A 20,551-nucleotide genomic window follows, 5' to 3' on the forward strand; every position below is an offset into this window, starting at 1 on the left:
TTCTTAGAGAGGGAGAGGTGTGAGATAGGAGGGAAAGAGCGAGAGAGCGTGTAGGAGGTTGAGGTGCGCCATCCGATTGTAGGAGCTTGATCGACAGGTAAACCACCTTGTGCCTTATTGTGTTTTTATTTCAAATATATAAATGGAAACCATGGTTACAGGAAACTATCAAAATGTGAGAGACGTTGCCGCCGACAACCACTCGGTTGTCGGCGTTGCATGTCATGAGAAAGGATAGGGGTAGGGGACAGAGGGTGGCTCTCTATCCTAGTCGCCACCACGAGAAGGGGGTGCGAGGCAGAGGGGTGTGGAACCCTTGCCTCAGTCGTCGGCAGCCAAGCGGTTGTTGGTGTCATGCAACCAAGAGAGAAGGAAAGAGCGTCGTCCTATGTCTCAACCGTTGGCAACTAGGGGGTTTGCGATGGCACCACCATCATGAGAGGAGAAGCAAGATGAGGAGGGGCATCCTCATCTCAACCACTAGAAACTGGATGGTTGACTGTGTTTCTCGGCCAGGTGAGAGAGACGCCAGACAGAGGGCATCGAGCCTCTCTCTTGGGGTTTATAACAATCCAGACCGTCGACTCGGTCTGGGTCTCTACTAGATTCAGTCAACCAACTAGCTAGACCATCTCAATCTATGTGCAAACCTCACTACAAGAAAAATGCTAATTAGCGACAGAAATTTGTAATGAATTTTTTTCGTCGCAAATTTGCGACGGATTAGCTAGAGAAAACTAACATTCAAATGATTTATGAAATTAATGACGGAAAAAAATCTGTCATGAATTTGTTGCTAATTAGCGACGGAATCACGATAAAAAAACTTTCATCGCTAAACTGTCGCTACTTAGCGACGGATTCGCGATGGAAAAATTATGTCTCAAATTCCATCGCAACTTAGCAACGAAAAGTTTTACATTGCTAATATGTCGTTAATTGGCGATGACATTTTTTTGTCGCTAATTCTCAATACAAGAAAAATGTTAATTAGCGATAGAAATTTAAGACGAAAAACTTCTGTCGCAACTTTGTGACGGATGAGCGACAGAATTTTTTCGTCACTAATTTCATCGCTAATTAGCGGCGGAAAAATTTCGTCGCTACTTTTCAATTTAAACTGGCCCATCTAGGGCATGAAATTTTCTCTCTCTCACCGTGCGAAATTTAAAACGACGCAAAAGTCGTTCAATTTAAACTTGGCAGGACGACGAAAGCAGCAGAGGGGACAACTTCTTCGTGGAGGGCCTCCTTGACTTCTCGAACGAGGATGACTTCGTGGTGGAGGAACGCGAGGAAGAAGAGGAGTCGGAGTTACCGGTGCTGGAGGACCAGGTGGGACAACCTCTCTGGTCTCGAACGACTCTTCTTTGCTGATTTCACCGACGTTCTTAACAGCAGCGAGCTTTTCATCCCAGTAAGTGGTTTTCTTTTCCGAGCATGGCTTTTCGTTCCTGACCTTTGTTTTTTCGGCCTAACCATTCTGTTGGGGGTCCTGGTTTCAGATCGACAGACAAGCGAGAGAACCAGGCCGGAAGGGCGCTGGAGAGAGCACCAGTTCGGAGGTGCAGCCACTGCCTTGTGCAGAAGACCCCGCAGTGGCGGGCCAAGCCGGACAAGCGGGGAACTAGGTCGGGAGGGCGTCAGAGAGGGCACCGGAGAGCACGCCGGTTCGGAGGTGCAGCCACTGCCTTGTGCAGAAGACCCCACAGTGGCAGGCCAGGCTGCTCGGGTCTAAGACCCTGTGCGACGTCTGTAGGGTGCGATACAAATCCGGCCTGTTGTTGCCAAAATACCGCCTGACAGGGAGCAAAATTATTATTTATTTATTTTTTTAAATTTAGCGATAGATTAGAGACAGGTATTATCCGTTGCTAAATTAGCGATGGATAATATCCATCGCTAATTCGTCACTAAAATAGAGACGGATCATGTCCATCGCAAAACCAAATATGTGTTTATTTAGCAACGGACTCGCGACGGATCGTGTCCATCGCAAATTAGTGATGAAAGTAATGACAGATCAGTTATGTCGCTAATTAGCGACCAGAAATTTACGATGGACGCTATCCATCGCTAATCCATTGCTAAACAGTTTAGCGACGGATTAGCGATGGATAGTGTCCATCGCTAATCCATGGTTTTCTTGTAGTGTACCGAGTCTAGTAGGGCAAATGTCAGATCGACTCAGTCTGGGTCGCACCCAAACTAAGTCTGATTAATAAAAAAATGGGAAATGAAATAAAAGAAAAGAAAAGAAAACTAAGTTAGGACCGTCTCAATTTTCTAGCATAAACCGACATCTCGATTTCCTATCACAAACAGATCCAAACAAACTGGATCTGGGTTTGGGTTCAGTTGGGACCAAACCCAAACTTGATCAAGGTTGGGTCCATTTGAAGTGGGTTTGATCCAGTTTGTACTAAACTGGATCTGGATCCAGTTTGATTAATTAACCTCAGTATAAAATAGAGACTGAATCTCTATCTTGGGTCTAATTTGGATCTCAATCATACCGTATTGGATTTGGATCCAGTCTGTCTAATTGGAAAGAGAATCAGGGACTGAAGCCTTTTAGGTTCAGTTGGGCTAAACCCAGACCAAGCTAGGTTTGGGTTAGGTTCAGTGAATTCAATAAAAAAAAAGTGTGTGAGAGGGTTGGGTTGGGATTTAAACACCTAACCTCTCACATGTAGAGAACTTCCCCTAACCAATAGGCCATCATGGCTTAATTGGTTAAGAGTAGCAAACAAATTATACATATACTTGTTTTGGGTTTTATTTATAGAATGTGGATCCGGTCCAAGATAAGAAATTAGACTCAGAGGTTTTTAGTTATTTAATTTATGGTTTATTTTTCATGTAGTTTAGGGTTTTTTGATTTATTTATAATTTATTTTCTTGCATTTTAGGGTCTTATGGTTTATTTATAAAAATTATAAATATGAATTCTTTTTTTATTTTTTATTTTTGGTTTGTATATAAATATATTGCATTTTGGTTTTTGGTTTTTGGTTTTTGGTTTTTGGTTTTTGAATATGAATTCTTGCATTTTGGTTTTTAGTTTGTTTTATGAATATGAATTCTTGCATTTTGGTTTTTGGTATAAACATATGAATATGATTTATTTTCTTGCATTTTTGGTTTTTAGTTTTTATATAAAATGAATATGAATATGTATTTTAGGGTTTTTGGTTTGAATATAAAAAATATGAAATGTTATTTTTCTCAAAAAATATGATTTTAGATTAAGGTTTTTTATAGTTATTTTGATTAGGGTTTTCTTTTATTTGATTAGAGTTTTTATTTTTATTTTTTATGATTAAGGCTTTGAATCACAATTTTTTTAATTAAGCCATTTTTTTATTTGTTGGTATTTAGATCCGATTCAAGATCAGAAAAAAAATCATAATTTTAGACATACTTTCGTAATTGGCTTCATATCTGAGTCAAAAATCCATAATAAACTTGTTAAAACATGTAAAATGGTATACTATCCAAAACAAAGTAATTCAACCCATTATCCATGACTGTTTAAGTTGTCCACACATCGTCAACAAACAAGTGACAATTAAAACACAACATCCAGTACGGTCTAACCAAACATTGGACTCTGGAACCAACAGAATCAGAGTTCACAGTCTTGTGATGCATTAAAAGGAACCATTGCTTGGAAGGATCACCTTTATTTATGGGGTGTTTTCATGCAAGAAGAGTTGGATGGTGCTCCATAAGTTTTGGTGTTCCACCATGTGCCTCGAGGTCAAGAACATCTTTCTTACTCAATCTAATCCTATGAATTTTTTTCCTTTTTTTTTCTTATATATAACTAGGAACTTTCGGTAAGAAGTATACCCCGTGTAGTCCACAGGCCAACATGCCTTTCTAATTCTATGGATGTGGTAACATCTTGGATCATGTGTTTTTTTATAATAAGATCATGATTTTTTTAAGTTGTAAAATTTTCGTGAATTGTAAGCTACTGATATTTTGACACCCTTGAGAATCCTTTTTACACCATTTCATTGAGGTAACATGCTAAATGGGTTTTTCAGGTTTATTTTATTTTATTTCAAATTTCTAACCATGAAGATGTCATCTACATGATTTTATAAGGATCCACTCTTGGAGTGTTTGATTCAGACACATAAGTATGTTTTTATAAGGTTCGAAAAATCAACGGTACAAAATCTTTGCAAATATTCAGGCCTCCAAATGGTGTATTTTTCATTGAAAACACGTGATCCGGGGCATCAATTCCTAATTAATCTGTTGGGCATTTTTCCCGTACCCATTACCTTCACCAATTACTTCAGATGGAGTTGGTTTTTTATTTTTGGGAATGAAAATGAGTTACTTTTCTGCGTCCAAATCATTATGACATGCTGAGAGCAAAGTAAAATTGGCTTTAAATTACCAATGCACTACAGGAAAAAGGGCCTTTACCGGCGCAATAACTGTAGCCGGAAGATCCGCCAGTGAAAGCCTCGCCGGTGAAGCTCACTGGCAAATATCGCATTCTACAGTGAAATGGTTTTCACTGGAGTCCATCCATGAGATACATATAGAGATCCCTTTACCAAATTTACAGAATGAAACCCAGAGAACAATAAAAGCTCATCATTGTGTAGGAGAGAAAAGGAAACACTGAAACAAAATGGCAATTCATGAGAGCCATCTCTCATGTGTACATCAAGAGAGAACCAAAACCAACCCCTTTGATCTCTAACACATTACTTCGAAAAAAATGGTACAGAGGCACTCTTCTTTTTTCTTTGTTCATAAATACATAACAACGTCAAGAAGAAGAAGGAAATTAACAAACAAGATAAAAAGATGCAAGTAGTAAGAGCTATTATATGACATAATAACAACAACAACAACAACGAACCACGTCTATTTATTTGGTGGAAAACACATATGGTGAAAAACCAAGTTTTGAAAGAGGAGAAAAGAGAGTGCCAACCAATCCAATCAATTTGTGATTCAACTTTCTTTGTTCATGAAACAATTCACAAATTTTGGTTTTGTTTAATTGAGGATCCTAGCACAACGGGTGATGATACTGCAGCCACGTCTGTATGGGTTGGCCTGCGCGCTCCGCCGGCAGTTGTAGTATGAATAGCCACGCCTGTTGCAGGGGACAGTGTTCCGTCGTAGCGCACCGTAGCTGATGTAACCAGCCCGGGCGTACAACATGCGCCCGCCGGCCTCTGGATAATCCAACGACATCTCCTCTTCCTGGTCCATGCATTCGCCGGTCGAGCCATTGCAAGTGGGCCCGGTGTCCATGTTCCCATCAAGATCCCAATGGTCCAGGCCCAGGCTATCTAGCTCGGTCTCGGCCATGGCCACGACGGCCATGGCTAGAAGAAGAAAGACCAGGGAGACCCTGAACGCCATTGAAGATCCAGGAGATCTAGATGTGGAGAGCTGTTGGTGTGTTGTATAATAAGTGTAAGATGGGAGAGGAAGGGAGGGCAGGTCTTGGCAAGAAATTGCTGGTGGTGGTTGGTTGCGAGTTGTGAGGGACACAAATATGGTTGGTGCTCTTGTGTTCTCTTTTTGGGCCTTAGTACCGAATTTACCGGTTTGCTGTGGTTTGGATGGACAGGTTATTTGTGGTTTGAAGGGTACTCCGTGAACCAAGGGAGACCTTGTCCTTATGGAAATTTTCAGGATTTTTTTTCTTTTCAAAAAGTGATTTTCTCCTCAAAATCTCATAAAAATTGAAAACATATAATAATAACAAAGACAAGAGATAATGTTGTTTTTCTTGTGAAAATATATAAAGAAACAGGTAGAAATGGTGTTAAAATACCAAAAAAAAATAGAGAACATAGGCTTAAAATTATAAAAGTAAGAACTTTTTTTAAAATATCACAATGATATTGTGATATTATGCGTTCCTGTAATATTTTGAAAAATATCAAAATATTTTCACTTTCTTTGGCTGCTGATAAAACCCGATAATTAATATCGAGATATTTCAAAATATTGGTGCTATTGATAACTATGGAACATGAAAGCCATGCCAATGTTGTCCGTATTTTAAAATAATTCATGATTTTATTTCGATATTTCCATTACACTGCTATAGAATATATCATAATATTTTTTAGATAATTTGTTTTCCAAAAATATCACACTGTCAGCCACATGTTGACCCGATAAAGCCACTCTTTAAGCTTTTACTGTTTTGGATTTTTCATTTTATATATTTATCTTTCTAATTTTTATGTTTTAACGATATTTTCATGAAAGAAACATCAAGTTTTATTTTATACCGAGATTTTCAGTTATACAAGATTTGTGACATCGCACGTGTGGTACCATTACCATGTGTTATGGATAGCATTTCTTCCAGTAGGTAGGATTGTAAATGGATCGGGCTCTCTCTATTCATGGTTTTATGCACCCGTTAGCTATTGATGTCCAGATGGTGGGGGTCTACCGTAGGGATGGCAGTGGACCGGGGGGGGGGGGGGGGGGGAATGGGGGCCCGCCCCTCCTTGCCTTGTTTGGATCAGGGATGGAAGTTAAAATCAAAACCCGTACCGGAATGGACTTACGCTTTCCCCTGCCCTGCCCGATATCCATCCCGATCTCCACCTTGTCCTGCCCCGCTCCATCCCCAATCCTGTTTTTAGGGATGGCAATGGACCAAGGAGAAATGAGGACCCGCCTTGTCTAGCCCCGTTTGAACCGGGGATGGAGGACATGAAGTGGGGATGGAAGGGGGAATGGAGGGCAGGATTTTGAGACGGGACAGGGGTGGAGGACTTGTCCTCCACCCCTGCCCCACCCATTATGGATCTTAACGCAAAAACGCCTTGTATTAATGTTTATTTTCTTGTTAATAGAAGTTATATTTACATTCTGACATATATGGTTGGGTTAACCCATTTAGGCATGGTACAGTCGGATCTGAACCCAGTCGTGAACCTGATCTCTTAGGTATGAATTCAGAAATTGGGTGAGCTTAAGCTATATCCAATACTCGGGATCCATTTCCAGTCTCAACCTATGAATCTGAGCAGGGTCCTGCTCTTACTATATGTAAGAGGTAAAATCCAGACCCCACAGCAGAATGACTAATTGGTATCTTATAGCTCTACAAAGAGGTAAATCAAAAAACGGATCCAAATGGACCTATTCCAATGCAGATATCCATAACAGGTAGCCCTTCAAAAAACCTGGACTGGTCCTAAATCCAAAGCCATGAGCTTGCTATATGTGGAGCTTATAACATCAAACGTGCACCAAAATCCTGGATCTCTCAAGAACCGCATCCCAGTTGAATCTCATAACATGGCTCCCGATTGGATCATGATGTAAGGGCCTGACATACTGGATCAGGTGCAAATGAGCAAAATATATTTTATTTTCAAACAGAAAAGCAAAACAATACAGGTATAAACCTACTCTTTCTCGTATCCGAGTACCCGACCAAACACACATATATATACACACGAAAATTGACTGAACTACGTGACAAAATTGACATGTTTCCCCAAATGTCTCACAAATTTTGAAATCCACCCGACATCCAATTTTGCATAGGGATGCACAACGAGCCAAGCTAGCTCGGGCTTGACCGTTTAAGCTCAGCTCGAGTTCGTTCAAAAAATAAAGCAGCCAAGCTTGAACAAAAGTCCAGGCTCAGTGTGGATAAATGAGCCCAGCTTGATAAAGTTGTTGAGTTCGACTAAACTCGAAAAGTTCAAGAAGACTCACATTAGATTGTATATATAACATATTTGCAAATTAATTCATGAAAGTTGTTCTCTTTAGTGTTTAGGGTGGTGGTTTTCTTTCTACCATGTTTTGACTTCGAACTTCACTTCTTGAGAATTTTTCTCCTTTCAATAGTCTAGCAGGTTTTTACTATATGTATATTTGGCTTAATGGTGTGTCGATTGTGCTCGTCGAGATTAGGGGATTGAAATTCGTCTATTCTTATAATTTTTTTTTTAAAATAATGCTCAAGCTCGGCCAGGCTTGAGCTCAGAACCAAGCCGACCTTGAACAATGTTGTTCAAGCTCGACTCTGAGCTCGAGCCGAGCTTGAACATATGCATTTTGAAGCGAGCTCAATTTGAACAGCACAAGCTCGGCTTGAACTCAGCTTGTGTGCATTCCTCATTATAAGACCTTTTTACTTTTATCACGAGCAAATCCTCCAATTTGTGCATGTTATGTCATAATGCTCTTGCGATCTCGCTAAATTTCACTAAAAATGAAATTCGAATGATATTTTCACTGAAATCATGAATTTCACACAAATACTACAAATATAGTGACATTACTTGTGAAAATCTCTTGCAAATTTTGTAAGAACTTAGTGTTGGTTGTTGCAAGAATTTACCTTTCTATGCAAAATTCATAACACTACAAGAAAAGCGTTAATTAGCGACAAAAATTTGTGATGAATTTTTTTTGTCGCAAATTTACGACGGATTAACGAGAGAAAACTATCCATCGCTAACATTCAAAATATTTACGAAATTAGTGACGGAAAAAAATTTACCGCGAATCCATAACTAATTAGCGATGGATTCGTGACGAAACAATTGTCTCAAGATCCATCGTAACTTAGCAATGGATCAGCGGCATATTTTTTTTTCTTAAATTCATCGCTAATTAACAACGAATTTTGCCACAAAAAAAAACTGTCGCTAATTTTCATTTAAACCAGCCAAATTCTCCCTCCCTCCCCCCCCCCCCCCCCCCCCTCTCTCTCGTTACAGAGTGGCTTGTGTTAGATGTAAGAATGAAGGGAGAGAAAATTCAAAGGAGAAACTGGGTTGTTTAGAGGAAGTGGTCTTGATGAGGTGGAATAGTCCCATATTGGTTTTGCTTGAGTTTTCTGAGAGCTTTATAAGCAACTAGTGAACTCATACATTTGTTCCTGAGAACAAGGGAGTGGGATGACCACCACACACACGTGCGCGTGCGCCCGCCCGCTGTGCCGTGCCGAGCCAGGTTCGGGTTTGGGTAATTGGCCCTTTAGGGCCATATCCAATCAAGACAATGTACCTTTTTACCCAAAGTTTCTTTGGTTATTTGGATTCAGTAACGGGTTATGGGAATAGATAACGGGTCATGACTCCTCGTATTCTGTGCCCGTTATGGCCCTTTGGATTCCATAACGGGTCTCGATCTTTCGAAGACCGTTAACAGATCACGTCTCCTCAGAATCTGTAATCCACATTTCATAACCGTTCGTGGGTTATAAAAGCGTGGTAAGGGCTGGGGTTACGGACAGGCTGAGACGGACGAATTTTTGGAGCTCTGCGATTTCCCATCTCCCCTGTTGCTCTCTCTCTCTCTTTTCACTGAGTTTTCCCGAAAGGGTGTTCTACAACATTTGGTTCGAAGAGGTTGTTTTCGAAGGACGACCCGTCGGAGTGCACCGTTCGGTTCGTCGTGGTTATTGTATCTTGGGGGAAGGACGTCAGACCCTGATTTGCACTGTATGTGGGGGCGAATCTTCTCTAAGGGGAGTACTTCCGTGCGCCTTAGCCTGTTACACAATATTAACATGCTTCTCTTATGTTTATTGTGTTCTATGCATATGTTTGTTTATATGCTGTTATCTGGATTTTGGTTGCTTGCGGAAACCGACATGTCTGCACCCTGTTATTATTTCGGTCGTCTATTGATCATGCTTTATACTTTGTTGTATTTCCTGATTTATATGATGTTTTATATCATGATGACAACTGTGAAACTGTGTTATCGCGAAACGCCATGTACCACCATGGCCGATCTCGCTCCCCTGCATGCCCGCCTCATCATTGCCGGCCTCTCCGACGATGCCAACCTGTCTGGCCACCTTGTCAGGCTCTGCGCCCTCCCCCTGTCCGATGGGTCTATCTCCCATGTGCTCCTCTACCTCATCCACCTATCCAAACCCGCCGTTTTCTCCTTCAGCACCATCATCAAAAGGCTACCTCATTCGATCGCTTCCTGCGCTTGCCATTGATTTCTTCAATCACCAGATGGTTCAGCGTGGAGTTTTGCCGAATGAGTACACGCTTCCCCTGTTGATCAATGCTTCTGCGCACCAGAATCAGGTCTACGAAGGTGAGATCCTCCATTGCATTTTGTACAAACTGGGGTTTGATTTGGTTTTGCCCGTTTCGAATTCCTTGATCCATATGTATGGGAATTGTGGGCTTCTAGATGGTTCTCGTCAACTATTCGACGAAATGCCGCTGAGAGATTTGGTATCTTGGAACTCTGTGGTTGATGGATATGTGAAATTTGGAGATATCGCTGTCGTTGAGGATGTTAACTTGGCTTATCTGCCCCTGGCACATATTCGACTTTCTGATCACCTTTTTTTCCCGTTTCTTTTTTGGTAAATTGCTAGTGTACATACTATATATGAAAACTAGTGCTCCTTTGCCTTCTGAAAGGTTTTATTTTGTTGGATGTGCACCCTAACGTGATCATGCATCCAGAATTCTTGTTTAGCACTTTTATAGTTGAATTTTCATGAGCCATATCTAGACTCGATTATATTGACGATTAGCATTTCTTTCAACGTCCTGATGCCATATTATCAATTGCCTGTAGGTCCTGTTGCTGAAGATATGTTCCACTGACAAGCAACAATTATGGGTCCTCCTGATGGCCCTTATACTGGAGGCGTGTTTCTTGTTACAATTCATTTCCCCCCGGAGTATCCTTTCAAGCCTCCCAAGGTTATATAATTGTTTTTCTTGCGCTGCTTGGATGCATGATTATTAAGTCTCCCAAGAAAAAGCAAGTATTGTGTGACTAGAAATAGCTAGGCTTTCCACCAGGTGCTTGTCTGCTGTATCAGCATATGATAATGCAGTTGAAGATCCGGAGATGTTAAATGCTGCACAATCAAAATTCGCTGACATCCTGAACTCCGCTTCACTTGATGAGGCATGTGAAAAGATTAGCAGTCTTGCTAAGGCTAAGGAGCTGGACTCCACTCTGATTCTGTTGATAAACAGAGCATGGGCATCTGCAAAAGAATCAACTACAATGAAGAATGAGGTCTGTATAACATTATGAATATGGTGTTTCATTTGTTTCAATGAAGTGGATGCTGCAATTCTCAGCTAACCTTGACCTTGTCTCGAGCTCTCATTAATTCTTGATTCTATGACACAGAAGATAAACAAATAATTAATTTACAAAATATGAGTATACCACTCACAATATCATGTTTATCATTTGGATGCTTCATTGGCATTTTGCTGGTGATTTTTTTTAATTGATATTTCATTGGAGCGCTGATAAAGATGTGTGTTGTTAATTGAAGAGCAAGGGGTCCAAGGCTTGAACTATTGTCATTTGAAGGACTGATAGCAATATGACATTGATAGAATTTTTCGGTAGCTTATGATCATTTAGTTGTATTTGTTTTTATTCACATCAGGAACATATTTGTTGTTGGTCATCTAATCTAATTATATTGAGAAAGTAATGGCGATTTTCTGCCATGTTTTGGGTATTTTAGCAATGAAATGTTTTCTTTGTTCTAAAAGAAATGCCGACGATGGTTATTCAGGACCTTGATTTGTGTGTTCTTATTCGTAGAACTACTTCATGATGAACTATTTTGAAGTATATGTTGCATTTGGATTTGCATGATGATGCCCATTTTGGTTTTGATCAGCAATATTAGCTGACCTGCAAAAACGCTGGCAGAGGCTGGATTTTGTCATCTAAAATCTTCATTTGATTTTACGTTTGTTCCAGGGTGCAGATTATATAATTTTGGCTATTTGATTTTGTGAATGATTTTTTTCATAATTTTTTATGTTTCTGAAATGTATTGTGGATGATGATGAAGCCTTATCCTGGCTACATGGGGCCAGCAAGAATGAGGATTCTCCATTTAACAATAGTTCATCCTTCCATAACTATGATAACTAGGTTGTAAATGAACATCTACAGAATTTGTTGTTACTTCAAATGCTCATTGGCTGAAGATGATGTGTTTCATTTCCATTCATGATTGTGAAGTACTTTTCACCATTTAGGGTGTGACAATCTTACCTTGTCTTCATGTCCGAATCTTGGATTGATGTCCTCCAATCAGTTTTTGGTTTCTCTGATTAACCACATCTTTTATTGTCCATGGTAACACCTTTGGTCTGAATCTGGCACGGTGAGTCCATCATTTACTGTCTATGGACTTTGAATGATTTTGGAATTTACACTTGAGTAGCATACACTTCCAGACAATTGTCTATAGAATCGTTAGTTCTGCTTACCTTTATTGCTTAATATGTTTGGTTTCCATCCAAAACATGAATGATTTCTCAGACACTGGACTTTTCAGGCCAGTCAAGGTGCAGCTTCAGTGGCTGATATGCACAAAGGAGTTGCAGAAGCAAGGATGCAACTAATTCAAGATGGGACAAATGGTATCACTATCCCGCGGCAAGATGGATTTCATAATGATTATGAAGATGTAAGCACTAACCTAAAGTCTATGCTAGTTGATTTTGGTTATTCTTGCTTGCACCTTGTTAAGCTCTTTTGTTTGCCTTCTGGTGAAGGGCTTTGTCAATGAAGACTACAATACTGCAACAGACCATGGTAAATTCCAAACTAGGCTTATAGGTACTTTAAATACATGGTTCAAACCTTTGCATGATTGAATCACCATGGTATTATACTATTTAGCACTATCATATATTTTCCTTACAAGAGGGGGTCCGGGGGTTCCCCCCGGCGCGGGTCCTGCTGCGCGGTCAGTGGGCGGGGGTCGGGGGGGCTGCCCTTGGCAGGGGGCGGCGCCCCCCCCCCGACCAAATTTTTTCTTGGGCTTATGTTTGAGACTCGGTTTCTTATGGATCGTACCCGATTTTTTACTAGCAACTTAGTTAAAACTCCGTAAAAAACCTTAATTTTTTGTCAAATGAGGACTTTGACCCTCATTTGATTAAAAAATTCAAGGCGTGTATGCCTCGGCTTGAGGCACGCGCCTCAAGGCGTATGAGGCGCACGCCTCGAGGCTCTTTTTTTATTTTTTTTTTAAATTTTGTGACGGATTAGCGACGGATATTATCCATCGCTAATATTCAGCGATGAATTTTCAATGATTTGCGATTGATTATATTATGTCGCTACTTTCGTCGTTAATTTGTGATGGAATTAGTGGCAGAATATAATCCGTCGCAAACCCAAATTAGTGCTTATTTAGTGAAAGACTCGCAACAGACATTATCCGTCGTAAATTAGCGACGGAAGTAGCAACAGATGAGTTTCATCGCTAATTAGCGACTAGAAATTTATGATGGACGCTATCCATCATTAATCCGTCGCTAAATAGTTTAGTGATGGATTAGCGACAGATTAATGACAGATAGTGTCCGTCGCTAATCCACGTTTTTCTTGTAGTGTAAAAAGTTAAAGGAATTAACGGGCTTTCACATGTTATCGACTTATAGCGATGCAAAATTCCATTTTAACATATGTACTAAAAGATGATATATTATAGAGTGAACTTTACAGCATTTATTTTAAGTTTATCTCCCTCTCCGTGTGGACACACATATGCTTGGAACTTTAAACAATTTGGATTGGGGTTGAATATTAAGTTGGAAAAAAATCATGTGGAATCTGATTTTTCACATGTAATAGAATTATGTGTGTAACACTTGGTCAGGTCTACATTACATGCAAATTTCTTTTATTTTTCATAAAACTAATTTGAAATATGTGATCTAGATGGTCTGATTAGTGGGAATAGGCTCTTGGATCATGCAATTATAAGATTTTGGCATGATTTTATCAGCCTTAAAATGTCAACAGCTAAAAACGCAGAATATTTTCTTTGCTCATAAAATCATGTTTTTTCATAGAAGAAACATGATAAAAAGCTGGATCCTAGCACTTGGATCATGCAGAGTGTCTATGAGGTCTGATTGAGTCGACATGACCAGAAAATGTGACGTCTAGATCATTCAGATGGTCAGACTGCCATGACCAAAGTTTATATATATATATATATATATATATATATATATATATATATATATATATATATATATATATATATATATATATATATATATATATATATAACCATTGTATGCAAGATAGGAACCCAATCTTGGGGTTTATCTTTTCAAGTGCTATTAGATTGCAAAACTGCTAATCTAGCTAACCTCCTAGCAATGATTCTTTGTCATGAAAAAATAAAGTCATATAACATTGTTCATAATGTTGTTTGTGCTGGTGATCATGCTAGGCTTCTACGCATGTGGAACCTAATAAAATCAAATGGAGTTGTTTTCAGCCTGGGGAATGTTTTGCTAGAGGGTCCTTTGTTGATCCAAAAACAGGTAGTGTATTTGAAGAATCACATTACAGTGAGGATTCAAGGACTGAATTTTCTAGTATACATACTTTAAATTTGTCAAAGTACCTAGAAAGGGAGTTTATGCATTTGGCAAGAACTTGGTCAAACTATCTTGTTGGGGGGTGTTAGGGAGAATGACATTGAGAAGGCAATTTATGCATTTGGCAGAGGAGGTGCACTAAATCCTGAATTTGGTAACTACCACCTCTTAAATGTGGGGATAATTGTCAAATCTTGGATTGGATTTGGTGGCTGCTACTTTTCTAAATGCATATACACCCTCCAAATAATTGTCAAATCCAAGATTTGGTAGCTGCCACTTTTTCAAATGCAGATACACCCTCCAACTTTCAATTTCCAAACATGCATGACTTTTGTTGGGAAAACTTAACTTGATCCTTGACTCCTTGGGGCTTATTTGATGGCTTGTTCAAGATTGAACAAAATGAATAAAAAAATTGATAGAACCAGGAACACTGGTTCTGTTCATTCCGTGACAATTGTTTCAGGTTCAATGTTTGTTTGGACCGGATGTTGTGTTTCAAATGTCCTTTTTATTGCAGTAACCAAAAGCACTGTCGCCTCGAACCAGAAGATGGAGGTGAGGCAAGGATGGCAGGGACCGGGGGGAAAGTGGGGCCCCGCCCCGCCTCACCCCATTTGGACCGGGGATGAAGGGTATGAAACAGGGATGGAGGCGGGGACTAAGGTTAAAATTAGGGGTGGCAATCGTGTCGGGTTGGCGGGTCAGCATACCTCAACCCGACCCGTTTATTAAACAGGTCGGCTGTGGCAAACACGAACCCGGCCCGTTTAATAAACGGATAACCCGACACGACCTGCCAACCCATTTAATAAATGGGTTGGGTCGGGTAAACGGGTTCTCAGGTTTGCGGGTCAGGTTGGCGGGTTGGCAGACGGGTGGGCGGGTTAGCGGGTTGACCCGCCCGCCTAACCCGTTTATTAAACGGGTCAGCCGGGTTGGCATACCCCCAACTCGAACCCGACCCATTTAATAAATGGGTTAGGCGGGTCGACCCGTTTATTAAACGGGTTGGCTTAAGCCCAACCCGAACCCGCCTAAGAGGCGGGTTGGCGGGTCGTGTCAGGTTTTGCCACCCCTAGTTAAAATCCATCCCTGTTCGGGGGACGGAGGCAAGGATGGACTTACACCTTTCCCCGCCCCGCCCCCCGTTTGAACCGAGGATGGAGGACATGAAGGCGGGGATGGAGGTTAAAATCCATCCCCGTGCAGGGATGGAGATTCTAGACGGGGCGGGGGTGAAGACCCTGTCCCCCGCCCCGGTCCATTGCCATCCCTAACGAGGAAGGAGCCATCAGAGAGGCCCTGTCGGAGCTATCGGAGAGGCGCCGCCGGGAGAGGCATCGCCGGTGACAACACCCATCGTTTTGTCTTCATCTCTGCATACAAAACATGGCGTCAACCAGATCTCTCATCACCCATCAAATACTTCCCGCTTCAAAATCCACCGGAAGCCATTGACCCCAAATAATATTCAGGTGACCACATCGGCAACCTTCCAGGATACCTACAACAAATGGATCACGATTCTGATTGCGGGAACTCCCGATAAGGAAAACCAGTAGATGGGTCCAGTGATCGGATCTTCTAAGAAAGATTTCCGGTCAAAGAAATGGATGGATGCGTCACTGGTCGTCTTTACCAAGAACCGGCGCCATTGTTTGGAGAGAAGAAAATTGGAAAACTGGTTTCGAAGGCAGAATCAGAGAAAGTGAAAAGGGGTTGGGTTGGTTCGCCCGGCGTCAGTGACGACCAGCACCTGCTCACCCCCATCGGCCTCCGCCTGGCTGCAATAGAAAAAATCGGGATACCCCTCAATTTTTTTTTAATATTTCGTTCCGCCCATCCCAGTTCTCACCATAAGAGGAGGTTGGAACAAAAATTACATTGATATAAGAACGCGGCGGACACATTCCGCGCGTTCGCCGCATCCAATATTTGTTGAAAACACTATCCACAATGTGATTTTTGTTCAGGAACATTGCATCAAATAAGCCCTTAGAGAACGGGGCAGGCCTCCCAACTCTAAGTTACTCATCTCAACTATTTGGATTCATGCTTAACTCTGAGTTAAAAAAAAATGACCTCTTCATCGCAAGTTCGACTTTTAACAGATGTGAACTCCGTAAGAGCTTGATTGTCGGTAACTGTGCTCGAGGTTTACCTATCATATGATCGGCTAAATCAAGGTGAAGAAATGCTCTAACATCTCCACCCTCCATCGATCTCATCTAACCAGTACATGGTGGGGTCCACCGTAAAGGTGCCAAGGAGACTCAGAAAACACATGATAAAACGTGTTTTGGCGTATAACCTGATCACAGAGAGAGAAATGCTCACTACAGCTGCGGGCGTTCTAGAAGAAGAGGAAAGGAAAGGACACAGAGAAGAAAAATGATTGCGATTTTTTCCAACGCTCACGAGGTCGGACGGGACGGGACGGGAGGGTTGCGTGATTCCAACGGCACCTCCTTGTTTTCCATCCCTTCTTCTTCACCACCTTCCGTCCTTTCTTTTTCTTTTTTTCTTTTATTGCTACTATCATGAAAATGAAAATGGAGACGATGGGTTGAGTATATTGCCTCTCTTTCACATTCTCTAGCTACTTCGATCCCCACAAAGAAGAAGAAAAAGAAATGGAAGAAGTTGGCGTTGATGGTGTTGAAGGTGACACTCCCAGACTTTCCTACCGTTCCTCCTTTTCCGGCAGGGTACCTTCGGTAGCAGCAGAACCAGCTGGCATGAAAACACCACCTTTCCACTTGCCCCTCTCCATCCCTTTTTTGTGGGAGGAGGTGCCCGGAAAGCCTCTCCCTCTTTTCTCCTTCGCCACCGTTCTTCCCGTCGAGCTTAAGAAGCTCTCTGATCCCTTCACACCACCATTGGCCTCCTCCTCTCCTATTCCCCAACCTCATCGCTTCTCTTCTCTCGAGGAAGCACCGAAGACGACGGTGAACAACAATGAGGAGACGGTGGTGGGGACAAGGAAGATGAAGAAGAGATCAACAGGAAACAGGCTCCGTGCTGCCTCTCTCACCCGGTTATTGGTACGTCTCTCTCCCTTCCCCCATGCACTAAAGTTTCCATCCTCCCCCTTCTCTCGTCTTTTTAGTCGAGCAAAACAATCAAGGGCATCGTGAATGTGTAGACTCTATTAGTTGACTCAATCCTCTAGCAGTATACGGCTTTGCCGTCTACCATGAATTTATGTTAGCGATTATGATGGGAAGAGTGCATAGAAAACGAGCTAGGGTTAATCCTTTACATCAGGAATTGGTATTTGCTTAATCTGAATTACATGGAGATGTACTATTTGAACATTATTTAAGGCCTGTTTGTTTCTACCTTCAACAACGTCTGTTGGAAAATTCTTTCGTGAGAAAGTGCACACACTTCGAAAAAGGAGATTGCATGAAAGGCCAGCCCCTGCAGGAAAACATGGGGCCCACTACGCCTCCATGCGAGCTGATGGCATTTTTTGCAAGGAGCATGTTTGTTTCCAGATCTGCAGAAAACAAGAAACCCTGTTTTCCTGTTAAATGAATGGACCATATATTTGTCATAGATATGTTTGTTTCACCTTAAAAAAAAAACCCTATTTCATACCAATGAAAGGGTTTTTCGTAAGAAAGGGCATGAAACAATCCCTGGATTGTTTTATTTCCATGTAAATGAAAGACCTTAATTATATGAGAAAGGACATTGATTTCTAAAAATACCGTCACTTCAGTTCATGTGAAGGCTTTTGTAAGATGAATGCATTTAAGTATAAAAACTGGTTGGTAGTGCGAAAAATTAAAGCAAATAGCATGACACTTTTTCCACGACGATGATTTGATGTTTGTTTTATTCATGATGAAAAAGATTGCATCAGGTTGCCAACAATAAATCAAGTTTTTTTGTTAAAATAGTTCGATCAAAAGCATACATTTTAATAGATTAGCAACAATAAACGCATTCACAAATTCAGGTTACGGAAAAAACGAAAAATCCTGTATGTTTCTCCCAAGAGGTTAGGATGATGGTTAAGCGGTAAAAACGGCTAGGACGTAACAATTACTATACCGCTGTAATGCTGTTATGTTGATTTTATTTGCTGCAACTTCTGTTTTTTCTACCATTACATCGGTTGTGCAACTGCAACCTCTACATGTTTAGGTGGCTTCTTGCCATCATTCTGATTGCTTTTGTATTTCTTGATTAATAAATTGATTCTCTGGTTGGAAAAAAAAATTAGGGGTGGTCATGTATTTTGTGTTTTCTTTTTTACCTTCCAGAATCAGGCACTTCACTTATGATGTGTTTAAGCCTGTGTGTGTTGTGTGTGTGCGATACAGGAAAATATGTGCAGACGCATAAGGCTTGCAATGGCGCCAAGGAAGGAAGGGACAGGCGGAATGAAGAAAATGCCAAAACGCCCACAACCACTGAGACGACGTCTTTGTTGAATTCTTCTCAACTTTTTTTTCACACAACAAGCAAACACAAAAGCATGTGGAACCTATTGAAGATCGCCGGAACCTTGCTTGCTTCTGACTGTGTATTGGTTAGAGAAAATGAAAGATGTTCAAGGGTCAGGTCTATCGGGTTGTGATGGATGTCAATGGTGCTCGGATTTGGGTTGGATATCTGACTGAATTGGAATCCGTTTGTTGAATTTGGTAGAGTTAAAACTATGTTTTTAGTACCCTGAATCGTTTGGCCAACGATTTATCGGCCCGATACCGATACTCAAGTGAATAGTTCTGTATCGGCCAAAAAATAAAAGTATTCTTTTACATTTATTAAAAAAATAGCCAATTCAGGGGTGATGCATATCTATTTTCTGGCAATACTATATGTATCGACCGATAGGATACTGACGGCATAAAAGAGTAACTATATTTAGTAGATTTTCTTTTTTTATTTTCTTTTTCTTTGATAGTCCAAGCAAAAACCCTATTGGTGAAACCCTTAAAGGGATATATATTCAAGTTTAAATTTGATTGGGCAATATCCAATTGACTCAGATTCAGTACAGCGAATGTCTGAACCAAATCTGACCCGTTTATATCCTGCAGTACGATTTCTCATTTGCTTCGGGTCGGGTAGAACTCTATTTTCGTTTACAAGTACCACACAGAATTCAAGTGCTATCTGTATGGGAATTGTGTGGATAGCTAATCGGTTTTACTATGATGGATTTAGATTTTTTGGGTATCAACTCTCACAGCCTTGCTTCGCCATAGATGGATCTAGTGGCATTTTTTTGCTGTAAAAAAAAAATATTTTATAGATTATTATGAAATGTTTTCTATTTGCTGGTACCTTGCAAAATTTTAATGAAATTTAACCATGATTGAGCTAGAATGTCATTCATTACATGAACAAATGGCATTAAAGTGACCCCTAAAAGTAATTTATAAAAAGTACCCTTGACCTAAACTTAAACTTCACATGGTTGACACGCAATAAAATTAAATTCAAAATATCCTTATCAACTATAAAAACACAGAAAAGAGGGTTATTGGTTCATTACTTTATTATATACCCAATTTATTCTCATAAACAAATCAATCACCTTTTACAAATAAGTATATACATAGTAATCTGTCCACATTCATAGTCAATTCACCCTGTCTACATTCACAGTCTATAATCTGCAAAGTGGTCCACAATGACCTCATTATATGTACAACAATCAGCAAACAATACTCCTTATTACCTAGAGCTCCTATAATCTTTCATCATTATCTAACACCTCATTATTTGGCGTGGTCTCTACATCATCAAGCGCAAGGGCATCTTCCTACTTAAACTATTCATCAACTTTTATTGTCACAAGCTCAATCATATTTTTCTTTCACTTCTCACAAACGATCTTCCTTTCACGTTTATAGATCTTTATCAATCGATGCTTAATTGTAGTTACATCAACTTGAAAAAAGTTGCTCAATAAACGTGTCATAAATATTACAGAAAAAAAAAGTAAAACATGAGCATGGTGTATCTGTGCAAAATTTAATGGTTCGCCTAATCCTAAGTATTGCATATACAAAAGGACATATATTCTAAAATCATACATGTAATATTTATATACCAAGTGAATAAAATATACAAAATGAGTTAACAAACATGTAGAAATGTAATAATCAGTTTGATTGCTTAAG

At 40.4% G+C, this 20,551-nt stretch overlaps 3 protein-coding genes across 3 annotated transcripts; 2 read left to right on the forward strand and 1 right to left on the reverse strand.

Annotated features, from left to right (window-relative positions):
• Nucleotides 1-5,031: 5,031 nt before the first annotated feature.
• LOC149848014 (protein RALF-like 22) lies at nt 5,032-9,886 on the reverse strand. The gene is made up of 2 exons (XM_090003002.1): nt 9,760-9,886; nt 5,032-5,366 (listed from the first exon to the last, which is right to left on the reverse strand). Exons 1-2 carry the CDS (start codon nt 9,884-9,886, stop codon nt 5,032-5,034), a joined length of 462 nt encoding a protein of 153 aa, XP_089859128.1.
• Nucleotides 9,887-10,024: 138 nt separating this feature from the next.
• LOC149848015 (uncharacterized) lies at nt 10,025-14,271 on the forward strand. Its single transcript, XM_090003015.1, has 6 exons — nt 10,025-10,089; nt 10,585-10,712; nt 10,815-11,037; nt 12,332-12,463; nt 12,552-12,615; nt 14,249-14,271. Exons 1-6 carry the CDS (start codon nt 10,057-10,059, stop codon nt 14,269-14,271), a joined length of 603 nt encoding a protein of 200 aa, XP_089859141.1. The 5' UTR covers nt 10,025-10,056.
• Nucleotides 14,272-17,005: 2,734 nt separating this feature from the next.
• Nucleotides 17,006-19,193, forward strand: LOC149848016 (uncharacterized). The gene is made up of 2 exons (XM_090010144.1): nt 17,006-17,449; nt 18,740-19,193. The coding sequence occupies exons 1-2, from the start codon at nt 17,039-17,041 to the stop codon at nt 18,848-18,850; spliced, it is 522 nt and encodes a 173-aa protein (XP_089866270.1). The 5' UTR covers nt 17,006-17,038; the 3' UTR covers nt 18,851-19,193.
• Nucleotides 19,194-20,551: the final 1,358 nt, after the last annotated feature.

Source organism: Nuphar pumila, chromosome 1, assembly GCF_984573655.1.
Source record: "Nuphar pumila chromosome 1, dmNupPumi1.hap1.1, whole genome shotgun sequence".
Classification (NCBI taxonomy): Eukaryota; Viridiplantae; Streptophyta; class Magnoliopsida; order Nymphaeales; family Nymphaeaceae; genus Nuphar; species Nuphar pumila.

Coding starts and splice junctions, on each gene's coding strand:
- LOC149848014 (XM_090003002.1), bottom strand. CDS start 9,886: ATGGGAGATAGACCCATCGGACAGGGGGAGGGCGCAGAGCCTGACAAG. Junction 5,367..9,759: donor GAGCGAGATCGGCCATGGTG/GTACATGGCGTT, acceptor TTCTTCTTCTAG/CCATGGCCGTCGTGGCCATG.
- LOC149848015 (XM_090003015.1), top strand. CDS start 10,057: ATGCTTCTGCGCACCAGAATCAGGTCTACGAAG. Junction 10,090..10,584: donor CCAGAATCAGGTCTACGAAG/GTGAGATCCTCC, acceptor AATTGCCTGTAG/GTCCTGTTGCTGAAGATATG. Junction 11,038..12,331: donor CAACTACAATGAAGAATGAG/GTCTGTATAACA, acceptor TGGACTTTTCAG/GCCAGTCAAGGTGCAGCTTC.
- LOC149848016 (XM_090010144.1), top strand. CDS start 17,039: ATGGAAGAAGTTGGCGTTGATGGTGTTGAAGGTGACACTCCCAGACTT. Junction 17,450..18,739: donor CCTCTCTCACCCGGTTATTG/GTACGTCTCTCT, acceptor TGTGCGATACAG/GAAAATATGTGCAGACGCAT.